The sequence below is a fragment of the Rhea pennata genome, chromosome 2 (genome assembly GCF_028389875.1).
Source record: "Rhea pennata isolate bPtePen1 chromosome 2, bPtePen1.pri, whole genome shotgun sequence".
NCBI classification, from domain to species: Eukaryota; Metazoa; Chordata; class Aves; order Rheiformes; family Rheidae; genus Rhea; species Rhea pennata.
Window position 1 is genome coordinate 87,792,241 of NC_084664.1, and position 18,846 is coordinate 87,811,086.

Genomic DNA, 18,846 nt, shown 5'->3' on the forward strand with positions numbered 1-18,846 from the left:
GGAAATGTTTCATTTTCAGATAACAGAACTTAGCACTCAGAATCCAGCCTGCCTACCTACCTACTGCATGCAGGTATGATGCACATTAACAGCAATAAACATCAACATTTATGCTAAAAATCAAGAAAAGTAGCTACTTGTTTTCTACCCCAAAAGGTGATAATTAAAGTCTCTCAAACCCACTCACATATGGTTCACAGCTAGTCAATCAGTATTATCCATTATCTGTGTTCAATTTTAGTTCTTTGAACTATAGCATGGTGTATACAATTTGTTCGACTATAAAAAAATTTTACAAAGAGTAGCAAGAATTATTACTCAAAGAAATACTTTTCTTCTTTTTTACCATGTGTTTAGTTACCTTAAACTGTTCCAGAATCTGAACGGCATTTGTAAATATGCTCTCCGCTTTGAAATGAGCACTATTGTTTAGATATTCCAGAGGCAGAGTTCCCTGGGGGCAAAAATATATACACATATATATATATATATATATATATATATACACACACACACACACACACACACACACACACAGGTACATACATCTCAGATTTAAATGAAGAAACATGAATTTATTGAACTGAACAGCAGGAGAAATGAACAAAAAATATTTAAATTACTACTAAAGTAATTGTTGCAACTCCATTAAAACTGAAAAGTCTTCTCACATCATTTCTCTACGTCAGAAGGACAGTTCATAATATCCCAACTCCCTTAGCCACACAAAAAAGACAAACAGTGGAAGATGTTATATAATAATCAAACTCCAACCAGTAATCAGAATTCATTCTCTAAATACTCAAGTGTTTCATTCAAACCCCACCTGGGCCTGACACACACATTACTCACAGTGAGAAAGTGAGTAATTCTTCTGCCTTTCTCTGTATGTTAGGAAACTTTTCTCCTAAGTGAGTTCAAACATCCAGCAACTGGTAAAAGTACAGGGACAGAATCCAGTGCAAGTTTCCAGAAAAAAATATTTTGCAATAAGTTGTAAATAGATGTTTTTCATGTGAAATAAGCAGCATGAAAACACATCAAAGATTTTATTGACAGTTAGCAATAGTTTTATATTAGACAACCTCTGCACTACATAAAAACACAGGAAGCAAATTCAGAAAGTCATCTCTCAGTGAGGAACCTCATTGCTCACTAAATTAGTGGTACAAGATACCATCTAAAAGACTCAGCACACTGGAAAAAAGAAAAAGTAACATTTGAATTGCAGGAACTGGCTTTACAGGCTCAACTTTCAAGATCAAAACCCAGATGTCATTTGACCCAGACTGCATTTTTACCATCTCTAATTACAAATTAACAGAACTTTTACACAGCTTAAGAGCATAAAGTTTCAGATATTCAACTGGAAAGGCACTTGATACTTTTAAGTTCTATACGATATATCAGAAGATTGAGTTCTCCAATCTGAAAACAAATGCATAAATACATAAAGTTAAGATTACAAGCAGTCTCCATCCTCTACAACAAATTTTCCAAAACTATAATCTTCCTCTTTTACACCCTCAAGTCTTCTCCTCGATACCTCTTCCTCTAAGAGCAGCAGACTCCTATCATACGGTAAAACATTTGAACTTCTTACCACAGAATTCTGGGGGAAAGGAATACCGATAAGAGAAGCCATCAGCGGTGCTATGTCAGCCTGTGCAAACAGAAGCATCCCCATTTTAACATACTTCCAGTTTACAGAGCTAATAAATTAAGTTTGATTTTAATGTATCTGTATTTGGAAAAGTAAATGACATTACGTGTTAGAACTTCACAGTATTAAACCTCCTCATAATATTCTTTATTGTTTCTAGTAGTCACCATGACAAGATTAGATTCAAAATATGAGACTCTAGCACTGATAAAGCTTTAAAATACATTTAGTTTAAAAGCAAATATAAAAAAAACCGCGGTATTTATTCATGGAAATTCAATACCTCCTTCACTGCACTCAGAAAAGCATACCATTTTTTTATTACTATTTACACCCCAGAAAGAACTAATTCCGTATTTATAATTTTAAACTGTACATAAAGCATACTGTTCTTAACAGCACTAGTTAATCCTTTTTCCCTCTGTGCTAATTATTCACCTTCTCTTTACAGAGGGATTCTGTAAGTCTACTGTGTCCACTCAACCCTTAACCCTGAAGGAGGTCCCTTTACCCACTGTAAGACTTCTCATTAAAAAAAAAAAAAAGGGGGGGGGGGGGGGGAGAAAAGAAAAGCTACTGTTACTTTTTGCTTGTATAAAGATCGACTTGAACTAGGTTTATATTCTCCCTTAATGTAAAACTATGCACCGAAATTCTTTTTTTTTCTCCACTATAAAATTGAAGCAATTATATCAAAATCAAAGGCACTGTTATAGCTTTAAATCTGCTGTACAAAAACAGACTCCAAACTATTATTTGTAGAGAACAACACATATGTAGTGTAATATCAAGCAGGAATCTGATTTGCTATTTTTACCTATAATTCTACATGTACTATAGAATATTGGAAAAGGCTGTCATTGGGAAGTCCATTACACTAGGAACAAAGTGACACTCTAGAGTCTTGAAATAACATTCCCATAACTCCTGCAACCCTTGAGACCAAATTCACACCCAGCTTCACACCAGAGCTTTACTGAAAGCTGTTGATTCAGAACTTTCCAAACTTTAAGCTATGAGCCTGAGTTTCCATGTGTGCCTGCATGTGTGTATGCGTATGCATGTGTGCTATGTTATTTTCATGATAAAAAGTCAAGTTGGCTGCTTCAGTATCAAAGGTTAAAGAGTTCACTTTTTTCTTCCTTTACAGTACCATGCTATATATTTGTCTAAATTACCACACAGCTGGGGCTTAATCACAGACCTTACTTAAAAAAAAAAAAAAAAAAAAAAAAAAGCATACAATTCACAAGTATAGCAAAAGTTGATTTAATAATGATAGCAGCATCTGGAAAAGAGTAACAAAAAAACAGACATCAAAACAGATAACATCGGAAAACCACACTGAACACGCACATAGCCAACTTCACAGTGTAGTAAAAAGCACACAGCAGCTGCTCACTAACAAAGACAAGCCTTAGACCATGCTCTGTGTTCAGCTGGGCACCTTCCCAGGATGCACAGAGGAGGAACCGTAACCTCAGTTCCAGAACACTTTCAAAGTAGAAAGTAGAAGGAAAGTATCAAAAATTATTTCTAAAGGGTTGGGGGTTTTTGTTTGGGGCTTTTTTTTGGGGGGGGAGGAGGGAGGAAGGAACTGAATCTGAAAGCATTAGATGCTGTAGCACTTTTGAAATAACTGGCATCACATATCTGGAATACTGTTCCATACTCCACATTCTTTCTAAAATGCCATATGATCAAACAATTACAAATGGTGCGATAAGTCTTCTTCAGGAAGAGAAGTTGTATATAGTTGCCACATCTGTTAATACATGATTTAAGCTCTTCCATGTTATGTTTAGTCTGAGAGCAGTTCCTGCAACTCTTCATTTAACATTACGTAACGTATTCCAGGAAAATGTTATGTCTGTTTGATCACTCATTCAAGTTCCTTCCATTGGTCTAAATCACACAAAACTCATGATTTGTAAAGAAAGTTTATGACCTACTAAATCAGATTTGTTTGATACCTGATTGACATCCAGCCTCTTCAAGTTCTCCAGTTTCCATTCTACAAGAAATAACAGAATACATGAATAGTTAATCTAAATAGATTTGAAAGGGATAATTCAGTTGACATGTAATGTCTTGTTGCCATTTTTTGTAGTGCTGTTACTAAATAAAATTATAATTTGGCTTCAGAATGCTAGCTCAAGAGGGGTTACAGATGGAACTCAACAGGCAGAAAGAGTAAAACCCTTCAATTTCAGTTCACGTTTTCTTTTATCCATCAGGATAAATTGCAGGCAGTAATTATGACCCAGATCAGTTAAAGAAAGTCCAAGGTTCCCCTCCCTCCTTCAACACAGCACAGAAAGTGATATATTACCTCTGTGCCAACTGAGATTCAAATGAAGGTTTAGGAGAAGGTCTGCTTAAATCTCTTTAATAGTTTTAAAAAAGGTTAAGCCAAGGTCCCCAATATACTGGTAAAGAGTGGTAAACATACTTCACAGTATGGCACTTCACAGTATTGCCATATGCAATACTGGCCAAGAGCAAGCTCAAGGGAAAAGTTCAATGATTTAGCAATTAGAACAAGTACAATGAAAGCATAGACAAAACCAAATGTACTGCTAGCCCCTGAAGCTGTGGCACATCATATAAAAAGCTGATTCAAAAACAGTGTTTTTCTGCTCTCCATTAGCCTCCTAGGAAATGAGGAAGAAATTGTCTGTTTTCTTTGGAGGGTAGAGAGTGATTTCAAAATAGTGTAGCTGTTTGTTTCTTTTTCCCATCTGTGTTCTTTTCCAAATGTTCAAGTTAACTGCCCCACTACTCACAGCAACGACAGGGGGGTGGGGGGAAAAAGATACGCAGTTAGGAAAAAGTGATAGGATACAGTACTGACACAGTACTTAAAATGTTTTCAGCAGTCAGCTACCTACCTGAAGCAGGTCTCAAGTACAGACAGCAGTAATCAGTGGCAGTTGTCCTCCACCCACTGAGGAGCCACAATTAATACTAGCAAGAGGGACAGAGCCCCCTTAGTACACCCAGAAAGCTAAACAGGCCGGTCACAGTCTTCTGTTAATGCATCTTCTAATTGACATTAAGGAATACAGAATTGCAGCCAGCTCATTTAGTCTGTTCTCTATATAGCCACATTGTCTAAAAGCATCCTGAGTGTTCATAAAAAAAAAAAGCCAAGGTTTAAATGCACTAGATCCACACTACACAAAGAATACTGGTAAACCATAGCTCAGAATTCTGGTTCTACCTTATTTATTTTCCAAACAACAAAAAGACTCAAATCCTAGACTGTCCCCATCTTCATCTTTCAGCGGACCCTCTCCTTGCCAGACCCCATCAGTCTAGGCTGAAAACTGCTCAAAATGGGAAATATTGCTATTTTGAGCACAGTATGTGCAAAACTAATTTTAAGCAATTAGTTTATATCACAGCTACTTTCAGGGGTCTGATTACAGCTTCATTGTAATTTATGTGCAAAGAGCACTCTAAACAGCAGCTATGTATCTTAATGACAGTGAGAAATACAGTTACAAGGCATTCCCACGGCAATACACAGGAAGTGTTATCAGCATTAATCATGAGTTCTGTGTTAAATTTATAACAGCATGAACAAGTTTTTGTTTATTTTTGCTTCTTGGAAAAACAAACAGGTTTATATTTCTAGAGATATCAATTCTCACTTATATTTCCGTTATCTAATAGCACAGTTTGTTCTCCTTTAACTAACATTTTCTAATGAAAGGCACGCTGACCATCCCCTTTTACAGTTCCAGCATTCCAGTTCACTATCTCGGTTTCCCATAAAATAGTCAGCACAGTCTTCCACCTGCTTGATAGGATCTTTTCTTTATCCTGTCCAGCTCTTACTGCAGTCTGCTGGGCAGTTACATGCTAAGAGCTCAGGGAAAGTAGCAGAAACGTACCAGTTAAAAAACAACAAGACCAAGTACAAAGCTACATGACATAAAGATAAAAATCTCACAAAAAAAAACCTCACACAAGCAAAATTAGTGAAGCAATATACAGATTTCCCTCAGCTGCTGCAAGCCAGGGCAAGCATCCTCTGAAATGTGAAGGCCTGTAGATGAAGGCCTTCTCCTTTCCTGTATAGTTTCATCACCTGCCCTCCTGCTGCAGAAAACAGTGCATTTAGCTTACTGGCTTCTCCAGGTTCGCACCCCAAAGCACCTGGCAGGCCCTGCACTGAGAAGCCAGAGAGCAGCTTAATATTTGCCTTTCTGAAGAAAGGTCAAGCCAACACTATGCATTGCCCACAGGATATGGCTTTGCCATCAGGAACCTGCCTAAGATGGTTATGTGGCTGGCCCTGAGGGAAGATGAAGCACAGGTGAAGAGACCGATAAGGACAGGGCTCTCATCTCAGAGCAAATGGCGTGCCCTTCCGGCCACCCGAGGAGCACACTCATTCCGTGACAAATGGGACAGACCAAGTCTTGACTGCAGGAACTGCCTCCGGGAATAGCTACCCTTGATGGGGATGATGAGAAAAGAGACAATTCACTGAGCTGCCTAGAGCTGGTCTGCACTGAACACAGCATAAGTTTGTCAGCTTTAAAAATACTGTGCTGTTTCCATGAACTTTTAACTTGGGGAAATTAGGAAGCATTGCCAGTACATGCAAGAACTTGGAATGCTGATACACACCGGGTCAAATGTAAATTGGACACCTACATATGTCAGTGATACAGCAATCTCAGGATGCTCTCCTTTCCTATATAGTTTCATTTTATTTTGTAAGGAGCAGAAAAGGCAAATCCAGAGAACTTTTCGGGAGACTTCTTTCAAGCATCTTTTCTTTCATAGCTCAGCTTTATGAAAATATCTGTGAGGTTTTAACTTAGCTCAGGAGCTGTTCTCGGTATTGACCTGAAAAGGTGCCAAGTTCCATTTCAACAACCACTTTATTTTTAAGACACACAGCCTACTGGGAGCTGCTACTGCGAGTGTACTATTGCAGAGAGAGTACTCAGCTTTTAGACGATATTCTCACTACTGAAAGATTATTCCCAATAATTAAGAAGCCATAAATATAGTGTCTAAGCAGACTTGCACCATGCTTTTCAGACAGAAAACTACACAGCAAGTTCAGAAGAAATGAAGGGGGGGGTGTTTAAAAAAAAAAAAACAAAACAAAACAACAACAAAATCCCAAAACAAACAAAAAAAGCAGTGCAAGACTATCCAAGGGACACAGCAAGGCACAGACATTCCCTCCTTTAAGGGGATAAACGTTTTCTAACAGGTAGCAACTAAAAATCTTCTATTGCATACCTGGAATTCAGCTCAATACTTATCTCACCCTTTCCAAATGCTCTCTCACCATTTTCATCATTACTTCAAATCAGGTTTGTACTAAAATGGCTTAGAATAGAAAGAACTGTGACAGCTGTAAAAATCAGCTATTACAGATCGACACTTAAAGATACTCAGTGTCCTTAAAAATCTAGCAGACCAGCTATCACAAATATGCATCAAAATCAGTAATTTTTACTCTGTTTTCCATTGTTCTACAACCCACTTTCAAATTTATTAGAAGTGATGTAATTTTATACCAGCTAGCGACCACAGAAAGCAAAATGCTAGCATGATCTATATCTGAGAAGTCATGTTTATAAAACCTTAGCTACTATGAATCTTCAAGAGCAGGGTGAAGTTAAAACCTCAGGGCTAAAGACATTTCTCCATTTTCTCTTCTCTAATGTAGCTTGACAAACAGTTCAATAAAATAGGAAAACATTACCTCCTTGATTCTGAGTAATAACCTAAGAGATTCAAGATTAAGAAACACAACAGGCTGCAAAAACAGAGCATATATAAAAGAAAGAGCTTGCAGTTTATCACATGAATTGTTAGAACCCCAGGAAAAAAAAAGATCAATAAGCCACTATTTATTATGTTATATACTTGAAATATTAAATAGGTTAAAAAAAATACAGTAATGTCTACTCCCCTTAAGTAAATTATCAAAAGGAAAAATAACAGAGAAGAGTCATGACACTTTTTACTGAGAAAGACTGCTTAGATTTCCATGAGAGCCACAAGGATTAAAATGAGATAAGACAGCCCCTGGCAAGTTCCCAGGGTTCTACTATTAAGACAGAAAAGGGTCTTAGGGCATGCCAAGTTTCATTTCATACAAGTAACTTTTAACCTCTAGGAGGCTTACTAAGAATTAAGCCTCCCTTGGAACCAAGTTACAACAGTATAGTCTTCTGTACCCAAAGAGAGAAAGTCCTCAATTCAACAAATAGAAACAAAAAATTACTCTGATATTACCTACATGATCTTACAACATCCTCCACATACACGCCCCATCATCTTTTCTTCCCACATTGCACAAAGCAAGACACATTACCCTGAATGGAAAGAAGCCACAGAGTGAGGCCGAACAGGTGTAATGGTCAATCATTAGGCGCAAAATTTTGGTTGAAGGACAAAGTTTTGCATTTTACATACCTTTCAAAAAATTGTCTTGAAAGAATTGGGATGTAACCCTCTGTGGATAATTCACTCCAGCACCCCATGCAATCAGTGGCGTTAAAGTCTCTGAGGGATGACCAGCTCCATGAGATCCTAAAGTGCACCAAAACAAAACCAGTGTAAACAAACCTCAAGATGCATGATACATACATCTGTTACAGACAACCTGCTCTAGCTTCTACCTTCACACCTTATTTTCTACCACTGCAGCTCAGTTCAAGTTACAGGATGGAAATTTGCTGCCATTTAAAAATCAAGTCTATAAAAATATAAGTTGTGGATTAACAGGCTTTGTTCTTGATTTTTAAAATACAGAAACAAAAATCAAAGCCAAAGCATGGAAAGATGTAGAGGTGTCAACTGCTCAAAAACCATGTACACACCTATCTGAGTGTTCCATGGAAATCATGGATGACCTTTTGTATGAAGTCAGGTGTGTACCTAAAATCATACAAAATTATCTCTTCAGTACCTAAATAAGGATTAGATTTCTATCTCAAAACAACAGTGCACAATGACTGCCACGCTTTCCTATTGATGCAAGTTCATTTTTACCATTTTAAAGCCTGGAAGTACACTCCTTAAGAATTGATAAAACATGACTTCCTTCCCTGAAGGAATTAATTTCCTTCAAATTAACGTATCAGCTGCCAAAAGGGGAAAGCTTTAGCAATATGATGCCTCAGCAGCAGCTGCACTGAAGCAGAAGCCACACAAGCTCAAAAGAAACATTGACCATTCAAGCTCAGTGGGTGAGGTACCACAGCAGTGACATAAGCCAGCCATGGAATGAATGAGATTGTCATACAAACTCTATGCTGGTCACTGCACACTTCATATAATTATGTATTTTAGGTGTGCACAGATATACGCTCTTCCTCTGTATGTGCGTACATATATACATATGTATACACAAACGTGCATTTACGAAAATTATAAATGTCGTGAGAGAACAGCACGTTGTTCCAAAGTATTTTACAGAATAAGACAAAACTGGGAACAGCACTGAGACCGAATGTGTAACAATTACTATGGCAGAAAACAAAAGTCAATTTTGCTTCCTTTTAAACAGCCCTAAGTTTAAGAACATATAGATCTGAGCATGATAAGAGAATCCAGGAGTAAAGAAACTCCTTGCAAGGCATTCTCTGGCCTCAAAAGCAGAGAGCAACAACTTTTCTTCTTTGTGGAGCTTGGGAAAAGAGCAGATGGAGAATTTTCCACTTCTAGGGAGAGGCTAGGGAGGATGCCATCCTCCTGGCATCAGTTACTTCTTTCCATTACAGTAGGAAAGTGTTGGTTTTCGTAAGTTCTCATTTTAGATGAGCCACTAGCTATCTAAGCATTTTTACTGAGGCTGCATTTCATTCATGCTCAAATGGAGACACAGCCGAGAGACACAGCCCCTGCATAAGGACCAGTTTTCAGCCAGACCTGAATTATAGCAGGGCAAAACAACAATTTTCAGCTGGATGTGTTCCCTGCTTCATCCCATCTCCAAAACCCCATGGTTTTGCAGGGGAAAGGGAGGGAGAAGGTGCTGCAAGCTGAGCTGCTGCCCCCAGCTCTGTGCCCCATGCAGCGGGGTGTGGGTCAGCAGCAGGGGCAAAGAGCTGAGATGAGGGTGAGCATGGGACCACCAATGCTGGCAAACAACCACCACTGAGATTAGCTTGAAGCAAAACTGCAGACTGGGAAAGCAAATGAGTTTATGGGTCTTTGCCAACAACCACAAGTTCTTGGGTTGTGCCAAGTTTAAAGCACGTTCTCTTCCCTCAGAGAAGGAAATCTGGTGTCCATCCCATTCTGGAAACGGTCACTGAAAAACAGCAGTAGCTGCTGAAACTACAGCTCTACTAAAAAGACTACTAAACTAGCCTTTAGCCTGCTGGCTGGGGTCCTGTGCATCTCCTTTGAGCTTGCTCTTGCACTCATTGAAGTCAATTTTGACATCATTAACACTCTTCGCATAAAATCAGGCTTTGTCTTCTTTAAACAAAAAGGAAGCGACAGAGAAAATTACGGCAGACTGGAAGTTCTCAGTGTCTCAGAGAATAGCCTTATTACCTTTTCTTTCCTCTTCAAAAGCTGCAGCTTGCAAGAAGAATATCTCAGGATAGTTTTCACTACCTTTTCCCTAGCTGCTCTTCCAGATGCACCGACAGCAAAGCTGAACATTGTTCACCTATTGACACAAACCTACATACTAACTCAAAAGCAGATTGAGATGAAAGGCAGGTATCTGATTATTATCTATCTATACAGATGTGTATACATACACACCCATACATATATGTACATACACAAATATATGTATACACACAAACCAACTTATGAACAGGACCTGAGGACCTTGGCAGATGAGCTGAGCATGAGCCAGCAGCACACCCTAGCAGCAGAGACGGTCAATATCATGGGCTATATTAACAGGAGCACAGACAAGAGATCAAGCAAAAGGATATTCCCCCTTTATGCAGCACTTGTGACATGGCCTCTAGATACTTGCATCCAGTTTTGGGCCGCTCAATAAAGAAAAGACATCAACCAAATGGGCAGAGGACCCTTGAGTTGGAGGCCGCAGCCCTTACCCTATAAGCAGGGCCTGAGGGACTGGGGCTTCTGCACCCTGGAGATGAGATAGTTTAGGGGAGACCCAAGAACAGCCTGCCCATGCCTGTGAAGGCAGTTAGTGAAAAGCTGGAGCCAAGCTCTCACTGTGGTGCATGGTGAAAGGATGAAAGACAACAGGTATAATATGAAACAAGGGAGATTCATACTGGATGTACATAAAACCTGTTCCCTAACGAGGGGAGCCGAGCAGAGGAGCAGGTTGCTTAGATAGGCTGTGCATGCTCCATCCTTGGAGGTTTTCAAGGCCTGACTAGACAACCCACTCTGGCCTCAGGTCATCCTGCTTTGAGAACAGAAGGTTGGACCTCCTGAGTTCCCTCTGATCATATAAATTAAGCAAACAAATCAAGGAAGAATACTTGAAATACAGAAGAAAAAAAATGTATGTTGGAATTGAAATCTTTTATTGTAAGTCACAGATAGCTCTACATAAACAATATTCAAATGGACTGTTTTACAAGTAAGTAGATAGTAATTAGGACAATTTTGAATAAGTAAGTAAATGAATACTTTTCTCATCTCTTAGAAAAGATCTGCATCTCATCCTTTTGAAAAGTTTAGGAGAGCACACATACTGTATAACCCTGAGTTTTGTCATGACCACACCTGAAGTATCCCTGGTTCTAAAGTATCACAATTAATAGCTACAGATAGACCCAGCACAGCAAGTTTCTACAAGCACTAGGCACCAAAGCTGTTATGGTTTACTGCTCCCTGGAGTTTAGCTTTCTTTGTAATTCAGAATTACCAAATGCTATATATGGCAATTTATTCCTTTATTTTGCTTCACTTCCAAGTTCTTGTACATTCAGAAACTGCCCATAGTATTTCATCTCCAAAGCTAGAAGCATGTACAACTTGTAAACTGTTTCTTTTTTTTTTTTTTCCTAGGAGGGGAGGAAAGGTGGAGGTGAGATTTGCAACTGATGCATAAGCTTTCTTTCGCAGAATCACAGTGATTGCTTGAAACAAGCAACAGGATTTGTACTCAGCACCTCTTAAATGCTGTTTAAAAAACAAAGAAAAAATCAAGTATCATTGAAACCAGAAGGTTTTTTTGTAGGCTAATACTACTGATAACTGTCTGAAAGAAAGCACCCAAGTATACTTTTACTTATAGTCTTTTTAATCTGTATTTCTCTTTCAAAAGCTGAGGTATAGAGTCTTTTTTTTTTTGGGGGGGGGGGGGGCTTTTCCACTAAAACGTTTAGGCAAGCTCCACACATGTTCCTTTGAAAAACAACAGCCCACCATAACACTCTCTAATCTCTGCTTACCAGCAAGAAAGGCTACAGACACAGGGTATCTTCTACGACAGCACTACTGCTGCCATATTGGACTGTTAAAATAGCTCTTTAAAATAGCTCTTCCTTTTTATTGTTTGCAATAATAGAATTATTGGTTTTAATCAATGTTTTAAAAAATAGGTAGTCAAGGTTTTAAAAATGAACTTGCCCCTTAGCACAGCCACTAGCAATGTGTTAAAAGGCTAGCAAGAATATTATAAGGGGAAAATCTGAGCTGATCAAACACCACCACACTAAGCTCTTTTTCCCCCCTTCTCCCTCCCTGTACGAAAGCAGTATAAAGCTGTAATTTAACCTTGCTAAAACTTAATTAAAAATTAAGTTTATAACTGGTATTCTCGTGTTTTATGGGGTTAAAGGAGACACGTTTTCCACTTGAATTGGCTGCATGCAAGGACAAGAATTTTAAGAAAATTCCTTCGTGGGAGGAGGGAATTTGTCTAAATAAGTTCAACACAACAAACGCTCCCCATCTGCCCTAATCTAGTTCTGCCAAAATTGCCTCAAGTCATTCGGCCACTACGGTCACAGCCTTCACATGTGCCCCCTGTGGGTACCAGCCTGGCCAGCCACCTGCCTCACTCCCTCCTGTGCTTTCAGCTGCTTCACCTCCTCCTCAGCTCCAGCCTTTTCTGAAAAGATCACAGAGCAGTCCCATCCTCTCTTGTGGCCTAAGGGCCAAAATAAGCAAAAAGACAAAGTTTGTCTCCAACTCCCTTCACCTCCACCAGGCACTTCAGAGTAACAAAGTGATAAGCATTTCTGCCTCATGTAGTCTTGAACAAGCCCAAATTTGCTGTTAACAGCCAAATAACACAATCATCTCTTGCCCGGGCTAGCTTTCTTCAGGGAGGCTCTGATAGAAGTGGTATTCAGGTCTTTTCCTCCTCTCCTGGCTCTCAACTCCCCTACTAGCAGCAGCTGAAAGAGTTCAGCTTTACCCTGTAACCCTGTTTACAGGGTTTACAGTTTACCCTGTAAACTCTTTTGCTGCCCAGATACCCATCCCATTTTTCACAGGGCTGGTGAAGACCCCTGCAGCCTATTACCTCTCTCCTAACTCACACAGGCCTCACATAAGGGCAAAACTCAGGATACCTAATCAAAGCAGAGGCTCCAAACCTTCTACAGGAACAGAGCTCTAATGTTATTCCAGATATCAGATACTCATCCACAAGCTTAGCTAACTACCAGCATTTAAAATGTCTCACCCCAATCTGTCATTCCATGGTCGGAAGTTAAAATAAATGCAGTTTTTCCATCATCTCCATAAAAATTTTCAAGCATTGAAGCAATTTCTTTTATACCTTCATCAACTTTTCTAATATTCTCCTTGTATTCTCTGTTAAAAAACAACACAAAACAAAAACAGTATTAGATTCAAGGTGGCTCTTGCCCTTAATGTAGAACAAGTTATCCACACCCAGTCCCTTGATTACGGACAGAATTATCCTTTAAAGAACCATAAGCTAACGAAAGGTACCCTAGATTTGAAACCTTTCTTCTTTAATTCTCAGATAAGATACTACTTTGTCACAGTGCAGTTTTAAGGCTCCTGAAACCATAGTCTCAGACAGCTTATTTATGTTTCAAATCTGATCTGTCTTTGATTGAAGACTATAATTTAATCACCCATAGCTATTAGGCAAACAAAGGTGAACGTCAAAGCTTAAGGAATTCTGGGAAATAGAAACTCTAAATTGTAAGTTTTGAAAGTTACTTGAAGCTAGTAATTGAGTAGCAAATAAAGAATTTTCAGTGCAGGGATTGTTTTGAGATATTTTGCAAACCAGCACAGACCCCAAAGTTTTGGGGAACAGAGACTCAAAATTGTATCAAAATTTGTATGTTTTTTTTAAAAAGTGGTAGTGCTTAACGTTCAACCAAGCTCGCTATGTGTTGTCAGTTTTAAAACTGCATCTTTAAAATAGTAATTAAAAAAAAAAAGCATGAGAAATGCAGCAAGCACACACTTTGTAGTGGTGAAAAATTCAGGCAGGGATTTTGAAGTATGCAAGAGAAAAATACAGAATTCTACATTAACGCATATGAAGAAGTGAAACAAAAACTCTCAAATGGCACACGTCAAGTTGAACAGATGATGCGCACTGTTAATGATCTAAACTTTGCTTTTTGCTAGTGTTCTAGGAAAGCGAAAACAGTGCTGCAAATTCCAGCATTATTTCTGAGCTTACAGTTTTCCATAAATTCAACCTTACTGTTTTTGCTACGCAGAATTCAAGAACCGTTTCCATTTTTACATTTAAAACTGCAGTGCCCCACATACCTTTAAGACAACCTGCTGCAAATCAGATTTGACTGAGGAAGTATTACAAAGTGCAAATAAAAAGAGTAAAATTTGCCGCTTATACAGAGACCACCTTAAAACATCAAACCTCAGAAAATTCAGAGCATGAGTAGTCACAGTGACTTATATGACCTACTGTAGAAACTCATCAAGACAAACATCATGTTTTTGTCATGATAAGTAGTACTATTAAGAAAAACAGGTTAGAAAAAAAGTTAGCATTATGCATTCAACGTTAATAGGAAACCTATATTTAGTCTCTCAAATTACCTTGAGTTTGGTCGATGAGCATGGCCATTTGTGTCTATGCCTAGCAAATGCAGGAACAGAACCACTTTTTCTTCATTTAGCGCTGAGTACAACGTTTGGTTACTTCTGGAAGAATTAAAGAAGCTCTGTATGGAATAAGTCATCAAGATATTAACTGAGTATAATGAAATAAGATGTCAGGTAGCCTATTAAAACTAAAATGCAACTGTTTATGTGACAATACCAGCAGTTATTACTTACGAAAGAAAAATTAATTGCTACCCAATTTACTTATGGGAGGATAAGTACCAACAATACAGTCAACTCAAGATTACTCAAGATTTCAGCTTATTGAAGACATCCAACACAAGTTCTCAAGGGCTTTTTTGGTTGTGGGTTTTTTTTTTTTTTTTTTTTTTTTAATTTCTTTAGGCAGTGATAGCAGATAGCTGCATCATCTCTTCTTTGCCTCCTACACAATCATGGCTATGCACCATTCCTGAGCTCCATTTATGGCTTTCCATTTCCATTAATTTCTTGATTTAAAACTAGAAGCAAAGCTCTCAAGTACTCTTGCTTTGGAAACAAGTTCTGCAGGATTGAGGCACCAAGCTACAAGTCATTCATAGAAACCAAACAAACAGAACAACAACAAAAACATGCTTTGCAAATACATGGACTACAGAACACACATATATCTGCTTTGCACATGTCCTACTTAAGCATCCCTGAGGCTAATGCCAGGGGGCATTTCCCCCTCAGATTGAATAAGTCTTGACATGGCCACAGCTTCTGTTGTAGACTAACCACATTACAGCAACACAAGATGCAGGCAGGCAGCTACTTCAGCATAATCTCCCTAATAACAGTACTGCCCAAGGAAACAAAGTTGGGTAGGATTGGGGGGGGGGGGGGAATTCCAGAAAAGCTTTCACTAGCAGTAAGAGATACAAAAGTGTCTTTGGATTTCATGCAGCAGTCTATGAAAAACGTTAGTAGACACAGTGATCTATTTTTGGCACAATAGGAGAACGGAATCTAACAAGTAGACACCTTTGCGATAACAGTGGTGGTTTCAAGAACTGAAGCTCATATATTATATAAACCAAAGTCACTGTACCAAGAGGAAAATCAAGTTGATAGCAAGAGCACCGTTGTCAGTTTTGTCAGAAAATCATGGTAATACTTGATTCCACCTTAATAAAAGTAAATTCAAGAAAGCAAAGACTTTTTCTGAACATACGCAAGTTGCAGACTGACATTCATAAGCAAGTGCTATTATGTTCTTCTCAACTTCAGCTCTTCTCTAAACAAGATTATGACTAAAGTCCAGAGATATACAAAATCAGGATACAAAGATAAAACCTGCTAGCATTGTTTTAATAGCAATATAATTATTTTTTTTTAGAGGTTTCAGTTTCCCACAGGGGTCCACCTGAACGTATTTGATTTAAGACCGAAAAAGCCTTCCAGAGTACACTAACAACACTTCAAAACAGACAAATAGTAAATTTCTGCAATTAAATATTGATCTAGTTTAAGTTTTAAAGAAAGGTATTTTTCTGCTGAGGACAAATTAATGAATAGAATTTTCCAGGAGCAAAACAAGGCCTGAAATTTTCAACTAGATGGGTTTCCATGACATTCCAAAGAGACCTTATTTTCCTAACCCCCAAAAAAATCTTAATCCAGACCAGCAGCAGTCTGAACAGCTTGCCTAATCTCAGGATAACTAAGAGCATGACAACAAAAGGAAAGACAGTGTAATCTAAGATGCAGCATCTTTTCCCAGAGCAAAGAGCAAACTTTATCCCACAGAACATCTTGAAAAAGGTCTACTGGAAAAAGCAAATAGGAAGTTCACTGCAAGGAGTTATCTTAGGCTGATAAAGGTGATGAGGTGGCAAATGGGACAGCAGCAAACAGGAAGGGCACTTAATCTTGCTCTAGTGGTTACCAATAGTAACCTTATATGTCCTTGTAGCATGCTAAGTACTATTTCTTTTTGATACCTGCAAAATTTAAAACCTATAACCCTTTGACACTAATTTACAAGCCATCACTGTATGTTGGCTACATCTTTTTGTCTTTTTTTTTTTTATTTCCCCTTTAATCCGTTCAGTTGCTCTGTTCAGTGATATTATCTCCCTTGTATATTTAAGCAGAGTGCCACCAAAACAATTTGGGGGTTGGAATACATGATTTACATTAGCAGGCTGAGAGAATTCATTTTTTCCAGTCTTGAGAAGAGAAGGCTACAGAAAGCTCTAATTGCTAACTACAACTTACTAAAACCTACTGGAAAGATGTGGAAAAGATGGAGCCAGAATGCTCAGAGATGCCTGATGACAGGACAAGAGGCAACAGACACAAATCAAAACACATAAAATTCCAGTTAGATAAGGAAAACCATGAGTGTAGTGAGATATTGGAACAGATGGTCAGCGAGGCTGTTGAGTTTCCTTGAAGATGCTCAAAACTCGACTGGGCAAAGCCTGAGCTACCTGCTCTAACTGGACCTCCTTCAAGCAGAGGGTTAGACTGCACGACCTCTGAAGCTCCTTCCAACCTACATTTTTCTGCAACTATAAGACATAGTAGTGAAAATCTTTATGAGGAGTAGGTGATGCATTTCCTGAATTCCAACCAGCTTTTCACTTTTCTTGCAAATAATATGAATTGATACACAGTCTAATAAGATTAGTCATAACACACAAGTTGATTGATTATAATACAAGTAGTAATAAAATATTACACAGAAAGTTTGGTTACAACTGTCTAACCTCAGTACCATATGAAGTCTTCCTACCATACCCTTTCTTGACCGGGAAAAAGCAAAAAGAAAAATAAAAAATGGGATTACTAAGGTCTAGCACATACATTATTTACCAATATGAAAAACATATAGGCTTCACAGATGTCTAACAGAAATTTGGGGGGACCATTTGTTACCACAGAGAAAGGCCTCCTCTTCCTTTTATAGAGCTGATAAATTGTTGTTGACTGCATAGATGCATAAGGAGAAAGAGCAATTACACATAAATTTGCTCCTGTCATAAAGCCCCTCCACATATAAATCCAGAACAATTTAATTAAATTGGTTGATTAAAGCAGTGCATGCTGATTTGTGCTCATGTAAGGGTTTAAACAGTTATGCCAATTTTTAGATGCAAACTAAATGTACAAAGACAAGATAAACAGATATACATACACCAGGTTTATATCAATTGAGCACGCTCATGCACAAAGCTGCTACACGTACTTTAATAAATCATTCAACCACTGTACTGCTAGTTAGAGCTACTTGTCTTGAAATTCAACTGCAGAGATAAGCATCAAGTCATGGCACTCTGTCTGCAGAGATTCAACATTTAACATCATTCAGTTCTCAATTCTAATCCCTACCCTGCCTGGAAGGGAGAGACTGAAGTCTTGGCATGGCCCCCTTCCAACAAAAAGGGGCCACCAAAGGGAAAACAAAACACTATGTTCTAAAAAAGATAGAAATGTTTGCCATCTGCATCACCATGTCCATTTAAGTCAGGAAAAGGCCACATTTTATGATCTTAAGAAATTAAAGCATGTACACTGACACACTCACAAGTGCCTGGGATATTTTAATCATTTTAACCTCAATTTAAAGTTCAATGTCAAATATTTTGAGAAAAACAATTCGTTTAATGTATCAGAAATGCATATAAAGAAAACAATTATGTTTTTGTTGATAGTTAACCTAGTCTTATAGTATTTTGCTATTTAATTTTTTTCTTTAGCAGAAATTCAAAGCATGCTCCAGGAAAAGGGTGTTTAACTGTGAACTGTTAAGCCACATCAAGGAAATTCTGCTCAGATCCCTAATTATTTTTGGAAGACTTCCAACCAAAATGCTCAGTCAGCTCCACACCCGTCTGGTTCTCTGAGCCATCCCCGAACTATTAACACAGAATAAAATTCTGTAAAGAGTTTTAACCCACCTATAAATGCAAAAAAAAAGATGGACAGTTGGGTGAAAAAAATGAGTCTAGATCAAAGTAAGGGCTAGGGTCACTTTGTCCCATGAACAGGCATAAGGGGAACTACAAAGCATCATAAATTTTCTTTTCTCCACTCATGATTTACAAGCAATCTGCTTTTGATCCATATAATATAAACAGTTCACAGGTCTCCTTACCAACTGATTTATTGTTGGTTAGCACTTAGAGAGTGAAACA

The 18,846-nt window shown here is 38.3% G+C and overlaps 1 protein-coding gene across 3 annotated transcripts in view; it reads right to left on the reverse strand.

The window, feature by feature from the left end:
- The window catches only part of PIGN (phosphatidylinositol glycan anchor biosynthesis class N), a 107,789-nt gene that overhangs the window by 62,811 nt on the left and 26,132 nt on the right, over positions 1-18,846 (reverse strand). For all 3 annotated transcript variants that reach the window (XM_062569843.1, XM_062569844.1, XM_062569842.1), the window contains exons 6-11: positions 14,657-14,781; positions 13,290-13,420; positions 8,117-8,233; positions 3,637-3,677; positions 1,604-1,663; positions 362-454 (exon numbers count right to left, since the gene is read on the reverse strand). In XM_062569843.1, coding sequence (XP_062425827.1) covers positions 362-454; positions 1,604-1,663; positions 3,637-3,677; positions 8,117-8,233; positions 13,290-13,420; positions 14,657-14,781 — 567 coding nt within the window. The remainder of the gene's footprint in view (positions 1-361; positions 455-1,603; positions 1,664-3,636; positions 3,678-8,116; positions 8,234-13,289; positions 13,421-14,656; positions 14,782-18,846) is intronic.